The following is a 21,336-nucleotide window of genomic DNA, read 5'->3' as shown; positions in this document are numbered from 1 at the left end:
AGAGCATACATAGAAAGACAATGCTATTTAAAGCTTTCATTGGCATTTTCAACAAGAGAGCAAACATACATGGAGAAAAAAGGTCGAACAAAACCATCCTGTATGCTGTAATAGGATAAAATAAAGCAGAAAACAAACACCAGCATCTTCATGATTGTCATATGGTCAGAACATGACTGATATGGAAAAAATGTTAATTCAGGGCTTAAAGATGACTACAAAGAACAACTTAGTGCAATTTAGCTCTTTCATATCTGGATTCATGTGTGGAGAGACCCTGTTGTTGGCCAGGGTATTATAACAAAAAGCCTTTTGGAATATGTATTGACTACTCAGGTGGTAGCTGCCAGATCCAGTTACATGTATAGACTGACAGAAAATGGGAACAGAAATTAGAGTGGCATCCTTAAATTTGTCATTAATGAAAATGTTCTGTGGCTGTTGAATTATTCTGTTTAACATTTCAACTCTAAGAATTCTTCATTCCATTTTTTCTCATAAGAGATAATACATTTTATTCGTAACTCTGCCACTAATGAACTCTATTCAGTTCATTTCAGTCCCTCAGTTGAGTCCATCTCTTTGCAACAGCAGGGACTGCAACACACCAGGCTTCCTTATCCATCACCAACTCCAGGAGCTTGTGATGCCATCCAATCATCTCATCCTCTGTTAACTCTATGACCATGGACAAATCACTTATGACCACCAAGTTTTCATATTCTCATTTGCAAATTAAATGAAGGTGGCACTAGATAATCTCTCACCCCTCTTCCATCACTAGCCTTCTATGATGCTGCTGATAACAAAATTATCTTGAAGATTAAGGAAAGAAGAATTCATACATTTAACTCAGTTAAGAAAAGTGAAGGTCGCTCATTCATGTCTGACTCTTAGGGACCATATGGACTGTCCATGGAATTCTCCAGGTCAGAATACTGGAATGGGTAGCCTTTACCTTCTCCAGGGTATCTTCCCAACCCAGGAATCAAAGCCAGGTCTCCTGCATTGCAGGCAGATTCTTTACCAACTGAGCTCTCAGGGAAGCCCTACTTAGTTAAGAACTATTACTTAAACATATGATATAAAACCTTGAATCTGTTACACAGAGTGAGGTAAGTCAGAAAAAGGAAGACAAATATTGTGTATATATATATATATATATATATATATATATACATGTGCAATATAAATATTGCACATATATATGGGATCTGAGGGCTTTCCAGGTAGCTCAGTGGTAAAGAATCCCCCTGCAATGCAGGAGACATAGGTTTGATCCCTGGATCAGGAATATACCCTAGAGAAGGAAATGGCAACCCACTCTGGTGTTCTTGCCTGGGAAATCCCAAAGAGAGAGGAGCCTGGCAGGTTACAGTTCATGGGGCTACAAAGAGTCAGGCATGACTTAGCCACTAAACAGCAGCAGCAGCATATAGAATCTAAAAGATGGACTAGATGTACAGATGAATCTGTTTACAAGAATAGAGACACAGATGTAGAAAATGGGCATGTGGACACAGAAGGGGAAGTGACATGGGAGAGGAGCTGGGAGAGTAAGACTGACGTATACACACTGCCATGTGTGAGATAGGCAGCTAGTGCGAAGCTGCTGTGAGCACAGGGAGCTCAGCTCGGTGCTCAGTGATGATGGGTGGGAATGAGGGGTGTGGGGGAGGGAGCTTCAAGAGGGAGGGGATATATGTATACTTATTGCTGATTCTTTTGAACTGTGGTGTTGAGAAGACTCTTAAGAGTCCCTTGGACTGCAAGGAGATCCAACCAGTCCATTCTAAAGGAAATCAGTCTATTATTCATTGGAAGGACTGATGCTAAAGCTGAAACTCCAATACTTTGGCCACATGATGGAAAGAAATGACTCATTGGAAAAAGACCCTGACTCTGGGAAGGGTGGAAGACAGGAGGAGAAGGGGATGACAGAGGATGAGATGGTTGGATGGCATCACCGACTCAATGGACATGAGTGTGAGCAAGCTCGGGGAGTTGGTGATGGACAGGGAAGCCTGGTGTGCTGCAGTCCATGGGGTCGCAAGGAGTCGGACATGACTGAGTGACTGAACTGATAGCTGATTCACATTGTTGTATAGCAGAAACCAAGACATTATAAAGCAATTATACTCCAATTAAAAAAATGAAGTTGCAAGAGAGAGCAACTTGTACTTTAGGAGAATCAACTCGGAATTTAAATAGATGCTGATTAAAAAGATCTCTTCAGCAAGAAATCATGTCCAGCCATAAGAACTCAAGAGATTGCCCCCCAAATCCATATTCCTTGATTTTAATCTTATTATGTAGAAACGTACTCTTTTATGTACTGCCTGGCGGTACCAATATCTGAGTTTCACATTCCCCAAAATGCAGAAAATGGAAGAAAATGCTGACTTGTCCTTGAGCAGGAAAGGGTATAGCAGCAAGTGTTGAGACTCCAGTGGTAGAAAAACATTGCAGTTCAGTTATTTTCTCCACCCTCCCAATTGCAGTATCCCTGACATCCCTAATAGGCATATTTCAGCATTGCCAAGTAGGCTGCTCACATAATTGTCCTCCAAGCACTTATGAGAGTGAAGGAGCTGAGGGCTATTAATAACTGTGAGGACAGCAAGCACACACGGTGACTGTGTTGGGCAAGTTGAGAAGTATAATCCTATGTATGCTTCATACAAAAACCCTCTGTACTTATGTTTCTATTTCCTGTTTTACAAAGATCTTAATTTAAATATTGTTTAGATATTGTTTCATTATTCCTTATTTTAGTTTCATCTCAATTACTATTTGCTCTGAATCATTCTTCATATTCTTAAACTTTTAATCAAAAGTCTATCATTAATTAAATTTGTAACTTCAAGATATTTTTTAAAAACTTTTTTGAATCCTAGTTTCCTGACTTGAGGATTATTACACTGTATATAAAAGCCTAGTGTATGGTATCTTCAGAGAAGGCAATGGCACCCCACTCGAGTACTCTTGCCTGGCAAATCCCATGGACAGAGGAGCCTGGTAGGCTGCAGTCCATGGAGTCGGCTAAGAGTCAGACACGACTGAGCGAATTCACTTTCACTTTTCACTTTCATGCACTGGAGAAGGAAATGGCAACCCACTCCAGTGTTCTTGCCTGGAGAATCTCAGGGACGGGGGAGCCTGGTGGGCTGCCGTCTATGGGGTCGCACAGAGTTGGACACAACTGATGTGACTTAGCAGTACAGTATCTTCTCAGAAAAAGAAATATGACTTCCCTTATTTAGATATAGAAGAGATAGAATTCGATATAGAAGAGATAGAAATAGATATAGAAGAGTGATATTCATTTATGAAGCCCTGCCTCCCAGGTGGCACTACTGGAAAAGAACCCACTTGCCAATGTAGGAGACATAAGAGTCACAGGTTCAATCCTCGGGTTGGGAAGATCCCCTGGAGAAGGGCATGGCAATCCACTTTACTATTCTTGACTGGAGAATCCCATGGACAGAGGAGCCTGGCAGGCTACAGTCCATGGGTTTGCAAAGAGTTGGACACGACTGAAGTAACTTAGCACATACAAAGACAGTTAGGGGAGCAGATCTAAGAGCATTGTAACTTTTCTTTAGTGTCACAATGTCACAATCTATTCCGCCATTCCTTTTTGTCTTATTCATATACCATATCCATGTTAGCATTGAAGGCGTTTCTTCTATATTGTTCCTGTCTTTTAGGTGCTAGCTCGTATTAATGTTCCCCACCAAGAATCTATCTGGATCTTTCTGAGCATGATGGCAATTTTGAAGTTTGGAAACCCTAATGGGTTTCAGAGGCATGCTTTCTATCATGCCTTTCTGGTGTTTTCAAAGCCAAAATCTTTACTTTATTTATAAGAAACTTCCAATTACTTTTTTTTTTTTTTTTGAAACTCTCTGGTCACTTCACCTCTATAGCAATATTCTCATTCTCCAAGTATTTCTGTAGATGTTCCTTTCCCCTCGTCTTGTTCCCCCCACCTCCTCCTTCTTTAACTCATCTTCCTCTGGCCAAACTTTAAATTTTGGTGTCTGACAGGGGCCCATTTTGGCCCCTTACTCTTTCTCCCTGCCTTGACTTCAGCAAACTCCTCTTGCTGATAGTCTCAAATAAATATGTCTCTAGCCAATGGCATTTCTGTGAACATCATATTATATGTTTGATTATCAAATAACCATCTCTGCCCACATAACACTAAGGCTCATTTCTCCATCAATCTCATTTTCAATTTTTTTTACTCTCTGTATTTTCAGTTGACTCCACCGATATTGCCATTGTCTAGCTACTGTGCTTAGAAATCGGAGTCATTCTTTCCCATCACACACATTCCATCGAAAACAAAATTCTAGCAATTTGATTTATTAATATTTAGTAAGGATTCTTTTTTAATTTGATTTACAAAATTTTGTTGTTTACTGTCAAACCTCAACATGAATCAGCCATAGGTATACATATATTTCCTCCCTTTTGAACCTCCCTCCCAATTTCCTCCCCATCCCACCCCAAGAACTAAGGATTCTTGAATCCATGTTTTCTATCTATTTTTACCTTCTCCACCCCAGCCAGACCTTTTAGTGTTTTTTCCAGATGGTACAGCAGCTCCCTGACTCTTCTGTGTGATTTTAGTTGTGTCTTTCTAGATTCTGGCCATAGATTTGGCCATGCTGTTCTCTTTCATTCTTTGGTGGGTTCTCCCCCATTAGAAAAACATCTTCATTTCAGTCATGGTACCTGAAACCGTTCTTGATCCAGCCTTTCTCTGACCCGTCTGTTTCTCTAGGCATGGCCCTCTTGTCCCTTCTGACCACATAAGTTATAGTTTATGACCACAGATGCCTCTGGTTCTCTTGCTGTGTGTGTGCAGCTGAGCAGAGAAACACACACACACCACCACCACCATTCTCAGCACCACCGTCCTCACTACCATCATCATTCTGTTTTCTAGATTCTGTGGCCTAGAGTCATCTTTTTCTTTTCCTCACTTTACCTTGTCAATATCCAAGATATTTTTTCCCTCACTGAACTAGTACAAGTGTCATCTACTCCAAGAAGAAAAGGTTTCACTTAGGGTTTCTTCACTCTGCTCCCATATACCACCTACGTATTTCCTTTATTTTTCATGTTGTATGTTAATTACCTGTTTTGCATAAGTCTTACCCTGCTAAATTCTGAGTTCCTTGAAGTCAGCAGTCACATTATTCACTTTCAAAATATCGATTTCTAATATAGCCTAGCATACATATACTGGGTGCCCCAAACCTTTATTGAATGAATGAATTTAATAAATGAGTAAGTCAATCCCAATATCTACTAACTCATAGTTACTTGTATTTGGCCATGTGTTTATCTAATTTAACTGAAACCATTTATACCTGTATACACGGTGTCATTAATATAAAACATATCTAATCCATATTAACTTATGATATGCAAGCTATATGAATTCCTAAAAGAATTTAAAATAGGTAAGCAGAGTTCAAATCTTCAAGAGGAAAGAAATCATCAGTCTCTTGAAGAATATGCAAAAGCATGCAAGATATAAGCCCTAATAACTCTCCATAGATTATTCTTAATTTCTTCTCATCCTTAATTTTCTCACATCTCAATTTGTTCAAATCTACTACACTTTCTTAAAATACACTCTGGGGCACTTTTCATGATACCCACTCCTCATTTCCTTTTTATTTAGAATGTTACTTGGGAAGAGAGAATCCTTCCTGTTTAGTAAGCTGGGGAAAGGGAACAACAGAGCAATAGACCCCTAGCTTCATCTAACAGGGAAAGGCAGGGAGTGTATGGACCACTGCGTGCTGACAGTAGCTGTCTGAACACATGCATATGTATGCTGGAATATGACATTACTCTTTTTGGATTATTGGTCAGTTACTATTTTATATTGCTATGTAGAAACATCTTTATGTGAAATACCCTTCCATTGCAGGTGATCAAACCCCCTATTTTAAAACAGACAAACAAACAAACATGTTGATCTTTCAACCATAGCGCTAAGGCAGGTGTGTTGAAAGTGGTCCTTTTGATTTGTTGAAAGGTAACATCTTGGATTCAGTACTCTGCTTTCTTTCTCTGTAGTTTGTAATTGGAGTGTAATACTTCGTGCTTTCTACATCAGCAACAGCGGTCTGCTGAAGCTCCAAGGAAAACCTTTCTCAAACAGTTTAGTTGCAAAGAGAATATGGCATTCATGAGCTTTGGCAGAAAATAACACTCTTGAGCCATGTTCCGTTTTGAAACTTGAAAAATCCACTGCTTGGTGAAGTCAGCCACAAAGGATCCTGAGCTGAGTCTATTGTTAGAAGAGGCACTAACAGTGCACAGAGATCGGGAGTGCGGGTAGCGGGGGAGTGGGGGCTCTGGGAGCTTCTGTGCCTCCCTGCTGGGGAGCCTGGACAGGGCTCACTTAGAGAAGACCTCACCATGGCTTTATGTAAGCTCAGTAAGAGGCAAAGCAGAAAACCTGCCGCTTGGGAAAAGTGTCTTTCCATAACCAGAGTTTGACTTTGCATTAGCTTACTTAGATGACATTTTCACAAATTAAAAAAAATAACCTTATTTTACTCATGCGCTCATTAAATCATCATATTTCTATGACTGGTGCACGCGTGCTTAGTTGCTCGGTGGTGTCCGACTCTTTGTGACCCCATGGACTGTAGCTCATCAGTGTTCTCTGTCCATGGGAATTCTCCAGGCAAGAATACTGGAGTGGATTGCCATGCCCTCCTCCTGGGCATCTTCCCAACCCAGGGATCAAACCCAGGTCTCTCGCATTGCAGGAGGATTCTTTACTGTGTGAACCACCAAGGAATCACAGTAGCTGGTTTAAAACCTTCTGTCCCAGTAGCAATCGTAGATTTTGAAGGAATGTCTGACCTCATCAGTAGCTGTTTCTCAGTAATTCCGTATGGTGTTAAGCTGCCCCACGACAACTGGTCAAAGTCTTTCATTTTCATATCCAACTCCTTCTGTGATATGTGACACTGGTCCAGCATGCTAAGACTAAGGGGAGTGTTCCTGTCTGTTATGATGCAGGCTGCCAGAAATTCTGCATACAGTAGAAAAGAACCATGATACTAGGGTGCTGCCCACAGGTCCAAGACCTTCCCACGGAAGCCAGAAACTTTCTCTGAAGATCTTGTCCAAAGTCTTCCTGTGATAGCCATTGTGAGGGAGGCTGTCCTCAAAATGAGCAGGCTTCACAGGTGGCTCAGCAGTAAAGAATCTGCCTGCCAATGCAGGAGACGCAGGAGATGTGCATTCAAACCCTGGGTGGAGTGGATCCCCTCAAGTAGGAAATGGCAACCCATTCCAGTATTCTTACCTGGAAAATTCCATGAACAGAGGAGCCTAGTGGGCTACAGTTCATGGGGTCCCAAACAGATATAACTGAGCGACTGAGTGTGCACACACATCCTAATAGACCTGAGTCACTTTATTGAGCAACTGTTAGTTTCTTATAAAAAACTGCTGCTTTTGGAGCTTTGGACAGCATGAATTCTGGGGCCCCTGTCTCATGACACCAGACGTTTGCTGCTCTTTTTATTTTCACTGAAGCCATTGTTGGCCAAGATACCTCCTTCTCTCTCATCTCTTTCTTTCTCCAAGAGATTTTTTTTTTCCTTTACCTCTTCCTTGAGCTGAATTGGAGCTACCATGTCACCATGATAGAATTCCCTAGGTCCAAGATTTGGGAGGAGGAGGTTAAGGAATCTGTCTGAGATCTCCTTTCTAAAAGGCACATCAATTTGTGAAAGTTTCTCCTTTTCCATATCCAAATTCCTCAGAGCAAGAGGAATGCATATGTTAGGCTAAAAGTTCCGTCATATCCTTTTCCTCGAGTGGGTTAACTCGGGCCACTCAGAGGTCCAAGGTGAGTGAACCTTGAACCCCTCTAGAGAACTGGCAGTTGCTTCTGAGGGGAGGAAATATCATAAACCATTTAAATATAGGGCACCCAGCTATGTCTAAAATGTCTTATGATGCTTCAAAAAAATAAAAATTGATTAGGTCTAAATATTCCTTTATGATGGAGGCTACTACTAAGGTCTGTTGAGAGGCATTGAAGACTCTTCTTCACAAGGGTCTAAAAATGGAACAGAATCTTATCAGTCTGATAATTTTAGCAGGGTTCTGTTAGAGGCTAGCGAATGGACAAAATGCAACTGCTGGGTCCTTGTTATCAAGTGTCTTGTTTGCTTTCTAAATAGAGTGAGTGCCTGCCTGCTCCATTGTTTCCAGCTCTTTGCGACCCCATGAGGCTCCTCTGTAAAGAGGGTTATCCCAGCAAGATACTGGAGCAGGTTGCCATTTCCAAACTGAACATTAATTGGTAACACTTAAGTTCTGAATCAGATTTTGGAAAGTGAGCTCTCGGGTTTTGGATTCTGCTGCCTTATTTGTTAGCAGCAAGTATTGGCATATAAATGAATCCTTCATAAGTTTGTTGGGGCAATTTAAACTTCTTCACCACTGTAATTACTCCACAATTTATATGAGATTCTGATCATCCCTAAAATCAGTGAATAACAAGATATTCTCCTTCACTGTAAGAGTTTATTTTTAGGCTATTATAGAAAGCTTATTGTCTGTCTGTTTTTTTTTTTTTCTCCCCACAGCCCCCACCTCAGATATATGACAAACAGCTGGATGAGAGAGAACACACCATTGAAGAATGGAAAGGTGATTCTACTGCTTAATTAAGTGTACTTTTTCTTTTCTTTAAACTCAGAAAATATTTTTAAGTCTTTTCCTTTTAAAATGCTTTAGTAACAGATGGTTTTCTAAGGCCTATCCTCTTAGACCATTTTCAAAACTCCTAAACTTCATCTGTCTTTTCATACTAATAACAATATTACATTTACTCAAGAATGAAAGGAATTAATTACTGACACATTTTAAAAAATAGTACTGATTGTCAAAATATTTGTCACAGTGAAAGTCAAGCTTTAATTCAAAATTTCAGAATTAAACATTCTAAGTTTGTACATAAAATAATCACATTAAATGGATAATGTTATGCCTGAGATGGTTTTAGGCATAAAATAAAAGAGTGAATATGTGAATTCACTCATTCAATTTATAGGACTTGAGATTTTAAATGAAAATGTATGTGTTCAAGCAGCTTATTTCTCATTTAAAGTAAGAAAACAGTGAGTGAATATATTAATTACCTTTGTTTCCAACAAAACTTTCCCAAACACATACTATATGGTCAAGATCATACTCAGGATGAAACAAAGCAGAGAAGAATTGCTAAACTAATATAAATAACCACAGAGTAGAATAAATATGAAAAAACCAAATTCAGTTTATAACAAATGATTAGCTCAAAATGAGGAGAAAGAGAAAGAGTGCATCAGAAGGAAAGAAATGTTTGAGCTACCTTGAAAGAATTAGTAATTCCAAGTTAGGAAAATAAAAAATAGAGGAAAATACTAGAATGAAAATATAAGAGGAAACTAAAGGGTAAGAATGAGCAAAATGTGCTATAAAGATAGTAAGGAGAATCCACTGTTCAAGAGATCATATTGGAGAGTATGGAAAAATGAGCTCATGTAAACAGTAGATCAGATTTTTTAAAATGATGAGAATGATAGACAGAAAAAGACTTGATCTAAATAAGGACCAGAGCTCACTCAAAGGTTCTTGATTAGGTAAGTGATAGGGTGTAAATATGACTCAAGGAGGATAGACTCAATTCTGAAAACTGGAGGAATACCTATAAAGGATGGTGATTGTGTTAACTGTAAGCCACTGCAAAGCAGAAATGAATTACACAGAGTAATTTTTAACTAAAAGGGATAAAGTAAAAATAAATGAATATATACACATTTTTATCTCTAGCAATAAAAGAGCCAGAAATGGATGCCAGTTTGGAAATGAGGGTAATAATTTTTTTAAATGTTGGATTATAGGCAAGTTTAGTTTTACAAATCCAAAATTTGAGTCTGGAAAAAAAAGATGAAGTAAGAGTTGGAAATAGATAGAAAGTAATAATTTCAAGTCACGAGAATATGTGCATCTCTTAGGGAGAGAACATAAAAGAGAAATGGATGTTCAAACTGAGGCATTAAAATCCATAAGAGATAAAGTCAGAATGCATCAGAAATTCCCCACAGAATTCAGAAAATAAGTAATGTGTATTCTACATACATTGATTTGGTCAAATGCACTGTTGAACACCTACGTTTGCCAGGCTCTGTGCTTTTGCAAGAAAATGGGGCTTCCTAGGTGGCTCAGTGGTAAGGAATCCACCTGCCAATGCAGGGGACTCAGGTTCAGTTCCTGGGTTGGAAAGATTCCTTAGAGGAGGAAATGGCAATCCATTTCAGTACTCTTGCCTGGAAAATTCCATGGACAGAGGAGCCTGGCAGGCTACAGTTCATGGGGTTGCAAGGAGTTGGACATGACTGAGCACGTAAAAATAGAAGAGTAAAAAATTCCACTTGATTTGTAATTGACTCAATCCCATCAAAATGTTATTATTTGTTATTAATGACTTTTTCTTTGGGTTGAGGAGAAAACTGATTTTCATAACCCTGATAACTTTGTTACAGAACTTATCTATAAGGAAGTAATGAACTCGGAAGAAAAGACTAAGAATGGCGTTGTGAAAGGACAGCCTTCTCCTTCAGGTACTCACTCTCAATGAATAACTAATAAACCGGTACTTGCATGTTTTTTTTGGCCTTAAGGAGAGATTGCAGTCAATAATATTGCTTATCAAGCATAGGAACCAGTGTCACCTGTTTCCCTCTAATGATTTCAGTCTCGTTACTTTTGATGGTTAGTGTGGCATTTATTCTGACTATAATGATTTAGCATGAGTTCTTTCAAAACTTTAAAATACCAAGGAATCTTCAAATAAATATTAGCATAAGCTGATTAAAGAGTGGCTTGGCAGCAGCAGCAGCTCCTCATCAAATCAGAGCCATAATGCCCTCTTGACCACCAAATCAGTGTGGAGTTCAGGAATCCCTGCAGCCAAAACCTTTTCCTTCATTCACTCTAATGTTTACTTTAATGTTTAATGTTTAAGGTTGATGTGACAGTAGTTGAAGGCTTAACCACAATGGGGTCCAATTAAAGTCAGTACAGAAAAATCTTTCCATTTGTAATCTACAAAATATAACACACATTGGTACATATGCATGGGCTTCCCAGTGGTAAAAAAAATCAAAAACGAAAACAAAACCTGCCTGCCAACATGGGAGATATAAGAGACATGGGTTCAATCCCTGGATTGGGACGATCCCCTGGAGGAGGGCATGACAACCCACTCCCTATCCTTGCCTGGAGAATCCCATTGACAGAGGAGCCTGGTGGGCCACAGTCCATAGGGTTACAAAGAGTTGTATACAACTGAAGCAACTTAGCGTGCACACATGTAATACACATATTTTCCTGAGCTCACCAATGAGCTTTAGGATGACTTGAGATAATTTGCTTACACTTTTTAATGCCAATATATTTTTCCTAAGACCCATGAAAGAGAATATAGAAATAGTTTTAAATAATGTAATGTCTTTATCATCAGCTTTAAACAACACTCAGATCATGCTGACAAAACCGTAGGCTGCAAATTATTACCTTAGAGAAAAGTAGATTTGGTGTCCTGCTTTTGATATATAATTTTTCCCATGCAATTTAAATCATTTCAGGAAACAAAATAGGATGAGTGAATCAATTCCTCCTGCTGATATTACTCTTTAAGTTTGCAACCCACAACTACTATGATACCCAAACTGATGCTGTTCAGTTATGACATGTTTTTCTCACTTCTAGACTTAGGGAAATGTCCAATTCTATGTCAAGTCTTTCCTTTCATCAAAGAAGGTTAAAGGAATCATCAGAGTTGGTTGTCTGCCCACCTTATTTATTCAACTCAGCCTCTATATTGATACAAGTCTGTAGAAGCTGCTTCTTACTTACCTGCCTGTTCTATCTGCTGCTGGCTAAAGAGCCCAGAGACTGAATCCAACAGCAAGATGCCACCTGCTAAGGCATAAAGACTCCCTAACTTAAGAATTATCATTATGATCAGAATATGTTTTCCTATAATCATTACGATGTTGAAATACCAGAATCCAGGGAAGGGTGACTTAGCATTTCAGGAAGTGTTGAAAGTGAAAGTGTTAGTTGCTCAGTTGTGTCCGACTCTTTGCAATCCTATGGACTGTAGCCTGCCAGGCCTCTTTATCCATGGAATTCTCCAGGCAATATGGGAGTGAGTTGCCATTCTCCTCTCCAGGGGATCTTTCTGGCCCAGGGATTGAACCCATTTCTCCTGCATTGCAAGCAGGTTCAGATTCTTTCTTTACCTCTAGCACCATCTAGGAAGCCCTATTTCAAGATGTGAAAGTGAAAGTTGCCTAGTTGTGTCCGACTGTTTGCAATCCCATGGACTGTAGCCCGCTAGGCTTCTCTGTCCCTGGAATTCTCCAGGCAAGAATACTGGAGTGGATTGCCATTTCCTTCTCCAGGGGATCTTTCCAAGCCAGGGCTCGAACCTGGGTCTCCTGAATTGCAGGCAGATTCTTTACCACTGAGGCACCAGGGAAGCCCCATTTCAAGATGGGACAGGACAAATTTCACAGTTTCTTCTATTCATCTTTCTTTTTTCTTTTTTTGAAACAGTAAGACACATTCTATTTTATTTTTACTTTATAATATTGTATTGATTTTGCCATACATCAACATGAATTCACCACAGGTATACTCGTGTTCCCCATCCTGAAACCCCCTCCCTCCCCGTACCATCCCTCTGTGTCGTCTCAGTGCACCAGCCCTGGTGCACCTGGACTGGCGATTCATTTCATATATGATATTATACATGTTTCAATGCCATTCTCCCAAATCATCCCACCCTCTATTCATCTTTCTTTAAAAAATTGTTTATTTCTGCATCAGGTCTTATTTGCAGCACACAGGATCTTCATTGCAACATGTAGAATCTTTTGTTGCTGCAGAAGAACCCTCTAGTTGTGCTGAATGGGCTCAGTAGCAGCAGCACATGGATTTAATTGTCCCATGGCAATATTCGATCTTAGTTCCCCAACCAGGGATCAAATCCCTACCCCCTGCATTGCAAGCCAGATTCTTAACCACTGGACCACCAGGGAAATCCATTCACTATCTCCTTTCTTTTTTGCAAAGAGCTCAGAATTATGCTATCCATTCCAGGATACCCATCTTCTGCTTGTTTCCTCCACTTTCCCCTCAACCCTGACCAGGTCTTTACAACAGCTAATCTGTGATGGCATAAAAATACACAATTTGCTTTCCAATACTTTCACAACACTTCTACAAAAATCTTCTTATTCCCATGATTCCTTTAAGGCAAACTGTACAGCTCAGGGAAGGCAGAACGGAATTAGCGATGGTACAAGTGAGATCAATGAATTATTAAAGGGATGGGATCAGTAGTCTGCCATAAGAAAGGCTTGCATGTTTGGTAAAGGAGCAAAGTTTGTATATAATCAAAGTGTAATTCTTTAATCATTAAAGCCATTATTCTTATTGCAAAGAGAAAGTGAGTACATGTAAAGTTTCTTTTAGCTCCTTAATGAGGGAAATGACAGGATGACAAAGTTCAGTGAAGATATGAGAAATTAAGATTAGGTAGTCTATGGAAAAAAGAACACTGAGATAAAATTACCAAATTAAATCAAAACCTGCAAATGTCCTACACAGCAACCAAACCTATCTTTGAGGTTGTCTTTTCTACTAGGCAGAAAAAGAAAAGAGTTTTACTTTATCAGTTTTCTACAAGTTTACAAAGTTATAAAACATCTGGATCCTAATCTATTGAGAATATTAAGTCAAAAAGTTATGTTCCACAAAACAGTCAGATGACCCTTAGGAGGGGGCCTATTAAAAAATGCTCAAGTATGATATTAAAAGGTTATATGCTCATTTTTTTGCACTAATCCCAAGGGTTGGATCATTTTCTTGAACAATATCTAAGGTTATTGACATAATTTCTACTTGCTCTGAATAGATGAACCTGAGTCTTGGCCAGGTAATTATTTTTAAGTTTGTAGGAAATATGTCTAAGGTAAATAAAGCTGAAGCCTAGTTTACAAAGTAGTTTGTTATTTCTGGAATGACTGTGAAATAAATTCATTCTGCCAAATTATGTAATGATGAGTGTAACCTAGTCATAAAGAAATTAGGATACTGGGCCAGGATGCATGAGATGCTGCCAATTCAGATTCCATTTGTTTAAAACCAAACACATCCTCTCCATTTAGATTCACCCATTCAGCAGTAAATTTTGTCTCAGCTTTCCCATTTCTATTAATGGCAACTCTATTTTTCTCAGCCTCCCAGCCTGAAACCCATAACTGACCTTTCACTCTATACCCACATTATTACTGTCAGTCACTCTTTGCATCCTAAACATTGTGCTTGCTAGATGTCTTACATCTAATTGCTACCATCCCTTTATGTTAACACCATTATGATTAAAGTTTTCTTGAAATAATTTTCCATACTTCAGTCTTGACCTGTTGATCTTTCAAAACTATAGGTTGAGCAATCATTTTACTGATCAGTGCCTCCAATAGCTTTGCATCACTTATAATTTACAGACAGCCCTCTGAAATACATTCCACATTTTCCCACTTTTGATACGATACCCATTCTAGGGTCCTGCATTGTCACTGCCTTACTTGACTGGCTCCCCACCTTTCTGCCCATTCAGAAGTGTTCTTTTATTACCACCTTGTCCCCAAATAGTTTTCATATCTATCCCAAAAGACTTTTCATATCTTCCCAAAGAATAAGATCTTTCTTTCCTGTGGGTCCTACTAGTACTTGTATTTTACACATTGTCTTATTACCCTTTTTGATTGTAAATTCATTGAGAAAAAATTGTATATATTCACTTTGTGTACCCTGCGGTGCCAGAGTACTGTCCCTTACACATGAGTGAGTGAAGTTGCTCAGTCATGTCTGACTCTTTGCGACCCCGTGGATTATAGCCCACCAGGCTCCTCTGTCCTTGGGATTCTCCAGGCAAGAATACTGGAGTGGGTAGCCTTTCCCTTCTCCAGGGTATCTTCCCAACCCAGAGATCGAACCCAGGTCTCCTGCATTACAGGCAGGCGCTTTAACCTCTGAGCCACCAGAGAAGGGCTTCCCTGGTGGCTCAGTGGTAAATAATCTGCCTGCTATGCGGGTGACATTGGTTTGATCCCTAGGTCAGACAGGACTGAGCAATTTACACATAATAGTAGCTTGTTAAATATTTATTAATTTGAAAATTGGTGCTCAGGTCTTTCCTCAACGTGTTTCTTGGTGATCTCCCAAAGACACAATTCAAGACAGGATTATAGTTTTGAGACAGTATGCAATTCAGTATGTTCTTATGCCAGTTAATATTTATTCACCTATTAATCATCATGAAGGTAAATGAACCGAGTATCAAGTACACAAATTGTTGCTTCTGCATTTGCTCATGCTTCAGATAAAGCTTTGCACATGCTTTCAGGTGGTTTTTTTTTTTTTTTTAATTTATTCACTTTGGGACATATATAGTCCTGAAATTTTTTTGCATGCCCATTTAGTTTAATGTGCTAGTGATTAATGATAAAGTATTCCCCTTAGGCTCTTTGTGCACATGAGAAGGCCAAAATATTTTTTACCCATTCCAACTACCTGTAACAATACTAAATTATCTACCTTCTGCACCTGCTCTAAACTGTAGTGGACTGGCTTAAGCAATTTATAGTTAAAATGATTGTGGATTCAGTCTTTCAACTACATGATTTTCTTTTTTTTTTTTTTACTTTAAACTTTTATTTATTTATTATTCCTTTTTTTAAAAAAATTATTATTATTATTATTTTTTACTTTACAATATTGTATTGGTTTTGCCACACATCAACATGAATCTGCCACAGGTGTACACGTGTTCCCAATCCCGAACCCCCCTCCCACCTCCCCCGACCACACCATCCCTCCGGGTCATCCCAGTACACCAGCCCCAAGCATCCTGCACCCTGCATCAAACCTAGACTGGCGATTCGTTTCTTATATGATATTATACATGTTTCAATGCCATTCTCCCAAATCATCCCACCCTCTCCCTCTCCCACAGAGTCCAAAAGACTGTTCTATACATCTGTGTCTCTTTTGCTGTCTCACGTACAGGGTTATCATTACCATCTTTCTAAATTCCATATATATGCATTAGTATACTGTATTGGTGTTTTTCTTTCTGGCTTACTTCACTCTGTATAATTGGCTCCAGTTTCATCCACCTCATTAGAACTGATTCAAATGTATTCTTTTTAATGGCTGAGTAATACTCCATTATGTATATGTACCACAGCTTTCTTATCCATTCATCTGCTGATGGACATCTAGGTTGCTTCCATGTCCTGGCTATTATAAACAGTGCTGCAATGAACATTGGGGTACATGTGTCTCTTCCAATTCTGGTTTCCTCAGTGTGTATGCCCAGCAGTGGGATTGCTGGGTCATAAGGCAGTTCTATTTGCAATTTTTAAAGGAATCTCCACACTGTTCTCCATAGTGGTTGTACTAGTTTGCATTCCCACCAACAGTGTAAAAGGGTTCCCTTTTCTCCACATCCTCTCCAGCATTTATTGCTTGTAGACTTTAGGATCACAGCCATTCTGACTGGTGTGAGATGGTACCTCACTGTGGTCTTGATTTGCATTTCTCTGATAATGAGTGATGTTGAGCATCTTTTCATGTGTTTGTTAGCCATCTGTATGTCTTCTTTGGAGAAATGTCTATTTAGTTCTTTGGCCCATTTTTTGATTGGGTCGTTTATTTTTCTGGAATTGAGCTGCTTAAGTTGCTTGTATATTTTTGAGATTAGTTGTTTGTCAGTTGTTTCATTTGCTATTATTTTCTCCCATTCTGAAGGCTGTCTTTTCACCTTGCTTATAGTTTCCTTTGTTGTGCAGAAGCTTTTAATTTTAATTAGGTCCCATTTGTTTATTTTTGCTTTTATTTCCAGTATTCTGGGAGGTGGATCATAGAGGATCCTGCTGTGATTTATGTCAGAGAGTGTTTTGCCTACGTTCTTCTCTAGGAATTTTATAGTTTCTGGTCTTACATTTAGATCTTTGATCCATTTTGAGTTTATTTTTGTGTATGGTGTTAGAAAGTGATCTAGTTTCATTCTTTTACAAGTGGTTGACCAGTTTTCCCAGCACCACTTGTTAAAGAGATTGTCTTTAATCCATTGTATATTCTTGCCTCCTTTGTTGAAGATAAGGTGTCCATAGGTGTGTGGATTTATCTCTGGGCTTTCTATATTGTTCCGTTGATCTATATTTCTGTCTTTGTGCCAGTACCATACTGTCTTGATGACTGTGGCTTTGTAGTAGAGCCTGAAGTCAGGCAGGTTGATTCCTCCAGTTCCATTCTTCTTTCTCAAGATTGCTTTGGCTATTCAAGGTTTTTTTGTATTTCCATACAAATTGTGAAATTATTTGTTCTAGCTCTGTGAAAAATACTACTGGTAGCTTGATAGGGATTTCATTGAATCTATAGATTGCTTTGGGTAGTATACTCATTTTCACTATATTGATTCTTCTGATCCATGTACATGGTATATTTCTCCATCTATTAGTGTCCTCTTTGATTTATTTCACCAGTGTTTTATAGTTTCATATATATAGGTCTTTAGTTTCTTTAGGTAGATATATTCCTAAGTATTTTATTTTTTTCACTGCAATAGTGAATGGAATTGTTTCCTTAATTTCTTTTTCTACTTTCTCATTATTCGTGTATAGGAATGCAAGGGATTTCTGTGTGTTGATTTTATATCCTGCAACTTTACTATATTCATTGATTAGCTCTAGTAATTTTCTGGTGGGGTCTTTAGGGTTTTCTAGGTAGAGGATCATGTCATTTGCAAACAGTGAGTGTTTTGCTTCTTCTTTTCCAGTTTGGATTCCTTTTATTTCTTTTTCTGCTCTGATTGCTGTGGCCCAAACTTCCAGAACTATGTTGAATAGTAGTGGTGAAACTGGGCATCCTTGTCTTGTTCCTGACTTTAGGGGAAATGCTTCCAGTTTTTCACCATTGAGGATAATGTTTGCTGTGGGTTTGTCATATATAGCTTTTATTATGTTGAGGTATGTTCCTTCTATTCCTACTTTCTGGAGAGTTTTTATCATAAATGGATGTTGAATTTTGTCAAAGGCTTTCTCTGCATCTATTGAGATAATCATAACACTTTTATTTTTCAACTTGTTAATGTGGTGAATTACATTGATTGATTTGTGGATATTGAAGAATCCTTGCATCCCTGGGATAAAGCCCACTTGATCATGGTGTATGATCTTTTTAATGTGTTGTTGGATTCTGATTGCTAGAATTTTGTTAAGGATTTTTGCATCTATGTTCATCAGTGTTATTGGCCTGTAGTTTTCTTTTTTTGTGGCATCATTGTCAGGTTTTGGTGTTAGGGTGATGGTGGCCTCATAGAATGAGTTTGGAAGTTCACCTTCCTCTGCAATTTTCTGGAAGAGTTAGAGTAGGATAGGTGTTAGCTCTTCTCGAAATTTTTGATAGAATTCAGCTGTGAAGCCGTCTGGACCTGGGCTTTTGTTTGCTGGAAGATTTCTGATTACAGTTTCAATTTCCGTGTTTGTGATGGGTCTGTTAAGATTTTCTATTTCTTCCTGGTTCAGTTTTGGAAAGTTGTACTTTTCTAAGAATTTGTCCATTGCTTCCACGTTGTCCATTTTATTGGCATATAATTGCTGATAGTAGTCTCTTATGATCCTTTGTATTTCTGTGTTGTCTGTTGTGATCTCTCCATTTTCATTTCTAATTTTATTGATTTGATTTTTCTCCCTTTGTTTCTTGATGAGTCTTGCTAATGGTTTGTCAATTTTATTTATCCTTTCAAAGAACCAGCTTTTTGCTTTGTTGATTTTTGCTATGGTCTCTTTTGTTTCTTTTGCATTTATTTCTGCCCTAATTTTTAAGATTTCTTTCCTTCTACTAGCCCTTGGGTTCTACATTTCTTCCTTTTCTAGTTGCTTTAGGTGTAGAATTAGGTTTTTAATTTAACTTTTTGCTTGTTTCTTGAGGTATGCCTGTATTGCTATGAACTTTCCCCTTAGCACTGCTTTTACAGTGTCCCACAGGTTTTGGGTTGTTGTGTTTTTATTTTCATTCATTTCTATGCATATTTTGATTTCTTTTTGATTTCTTCTGTGATTTGTTGGTTATTCAGAAGCGTGTTGTTCAGCCCCCATGTGTTGGAATTTTTAATAGTTTTGGTTCTGTAACTGAGATCTAATCTTATTGCATTATGGTCAGAAAAGATGCTTGGAATGATTTCAAATTTTTTGAATTCATCAAGGTTAGATTTATGGCCCAGGATGTGATCTATCCTGAAGGAGGTTCCGTGTGCACTTGAGAAAAAGGTGAAATTCATTGTTTTGGGGTGAAATGTCCTATAGATATCAATTAGGTCTAACTGGTATATTGTATCATTTAAAGTTTGTGTTTCTTTGTTAATTTTCTGTTTAGTTGATCTATCCATAGGTGTGAGTGGGGTATTAAAGTCTCCCACTATTATTGTGTTATTGTTAATTTCCTCTTTCATACTTATTAGCATTTGCCTTACATATTGCAGTGCTCCCATGTTGGGTGCATATGTATTTATAATTGTTATATCTTCTTTTTGGATTGATCCTTTTATCATTATGTATTGTCCTTCTTTATCTCTTTTTACAGGCTTTGTTTCAAAGTCTATTTTATTGGATATGAGTATTGCTACTCCTGCTTTCTTTTGGTCTCTATTTGCATGGAATATCTTTTCCCAGCCCTTCACTTTCAGGCTGTATGTGTCCCTTGTTTTGAGGTGGGTCTCTTGTAGACAACATATATAGCGGTTTTGTTTTTGTATCCATTCAGCCAGTCTTTGTCTTTTGGTTGGGGCATTCAACTCATTTACGTTTAAGGTAATAATTGATAAGTATGATCCCGTTGCTATTTACTTTATTGTATTGGGTTCAGGTTTATACACCCTTTTTGTGTTTCCTGTCTAGAGAGTATCCTTTAGCATTTGTTGGAGAGCTGGTTTGGTGGTGCTGAATTCTCTCAGCTTTTGCTTGTCTGTAAAGCTTTTGATTTCTCCTTCATATTTGAATGAGATCCTTGCTGAGTGCAGTAATCTGGGATATAAGTTATTTTCTTTCATCACTTTAAGTATGTCTTGCCATCCCCTCCTGGCCTGAAGAGTTTCTATTGAAAGATCAGCTGTTATCCTTATGGGAATCCCCTTGTGTGTTATTTGTTATTTTTCCCTTGCTGCTTTTATTTTTTTTTATTTTTATTTTTTTATTTTTATTTTTTTTTATTTTTTATTTTTTTTAGTTTTTTATTTTTTAAATTTTAAAATCTTTAATTCTTACATGCATTCCCAAACATGAACCCCCCTCCCACCTCCCCTCCCCATAACATCTTTCTGGGTCATCCCCATGCACCAGCCCCAAGCATGCTGCATCCTGCGTCAGACATAGACTGGCGATTCAATTCACATGATAGTATACATGTTAGAATGTCATTCTCCCAAATCATCCCACCCTCTCCCTCTCCCTCTGAGTCCAAAAGTCCGTTATACACATCTGTGTTTCTTTCCCTGTCTTGCATACAGGGTCGTCATTGCCATCTTCCTAAATTCCATATATATGTGTTAGTATACTATATTGGTGTTTTTCTTTCTGGCTTACTTCACTCTGTATAATCGGCTCCAGTTTCATCCATCTCATCAGAACTGATTCAAATGAATTCTTTTTAACGGCTGAGTAATACTCCATTGTGTATATGTACCACAGCTTTCTTATCCATTCATCTGCTGATGGACATCTAGGTTGTTTCCATGTCCTGGCTATTATAAACAGTGCTGCGATGAACATTGGGGTACATGTGTCTCTTTCAATTCTGGTTTCTCGGTGTGTATGCCCAGAAGTGGGATTGCTGGGTCATAAGGTAGTTCTATTTGCAATTTTTTAAGGAATCTCCACACTGTTTTCCATAGTGGCTGTACTAGTTTGCATTCCCACCAACAGTGTAGGAGGGTTCCCTTTTCTCCACATCCTCTCCAGCATTTATTGCTTGCAGATTTTTGGATCACAGCCATTCTGACTGGTGTGAAGTGGTACCTCATTGTGGTTTTGATTTGCATTTCTCTGATAATGAGTGATGTTGAGCATCTTTTCATGTGTTTGTTAGCCATCCGTATGTCTTCTTTGGAGAAATGTCTATTTAGTTCTTTGGCCCATTTTTTGATTGGGTCGTTTATTTTTC

General features: G+C 38.5%; 1 protein-coding gene across 11 annotated transcripts in view; it reads left to right on the top strand.

Annotated features, from left to right (window-relative positions):
- MAPK10 (mitogen-activated protein kinase 10) overlaps positions 1–21,336 on the top strand; it is a 417,204-nt gene that overhangs the window by 380,634 nt on the left and 15,234 nt on the right. For all 11 annotated transcript variants that reach the window (XM_042251606.2, XM_027971156.3, XM_012180302.4 and 8 more), the window contains 2 exons: positions 8,643–8,706; positions 10,584–10,661. In XM_042251606.2, the coding sequence (XP_042107540.1) occupies positions 8,643–8,706; positions 10,584–10,661 (142 nt within the window). The remainder of the gene's footprint in view (positions 1–8,642; positions 8,707–10,583; positions 10,662–21,336) is intronic.

This window comes from Ovis aries, chromosome 6 (genome assembly GCF_016772045.2).
Source record: "Ovis aries strain OAR_USU_Benz2616 breed Rambouillet chromosome 6, ARS-UI_Ramb_v3.0, whole genome shotgun sequence".
Taxonomy (NCBI): Eukaryota; Metazoa; Chordata; class Mammalia; order Artiodactyla; family Bovidae; genus Ovis; species Ovis aries.
The sequence above is the reverse complement of the archived record's forward strand: the minus strand, read 5'-3'. Positions and strand labels throughout refer to the sequence as shown.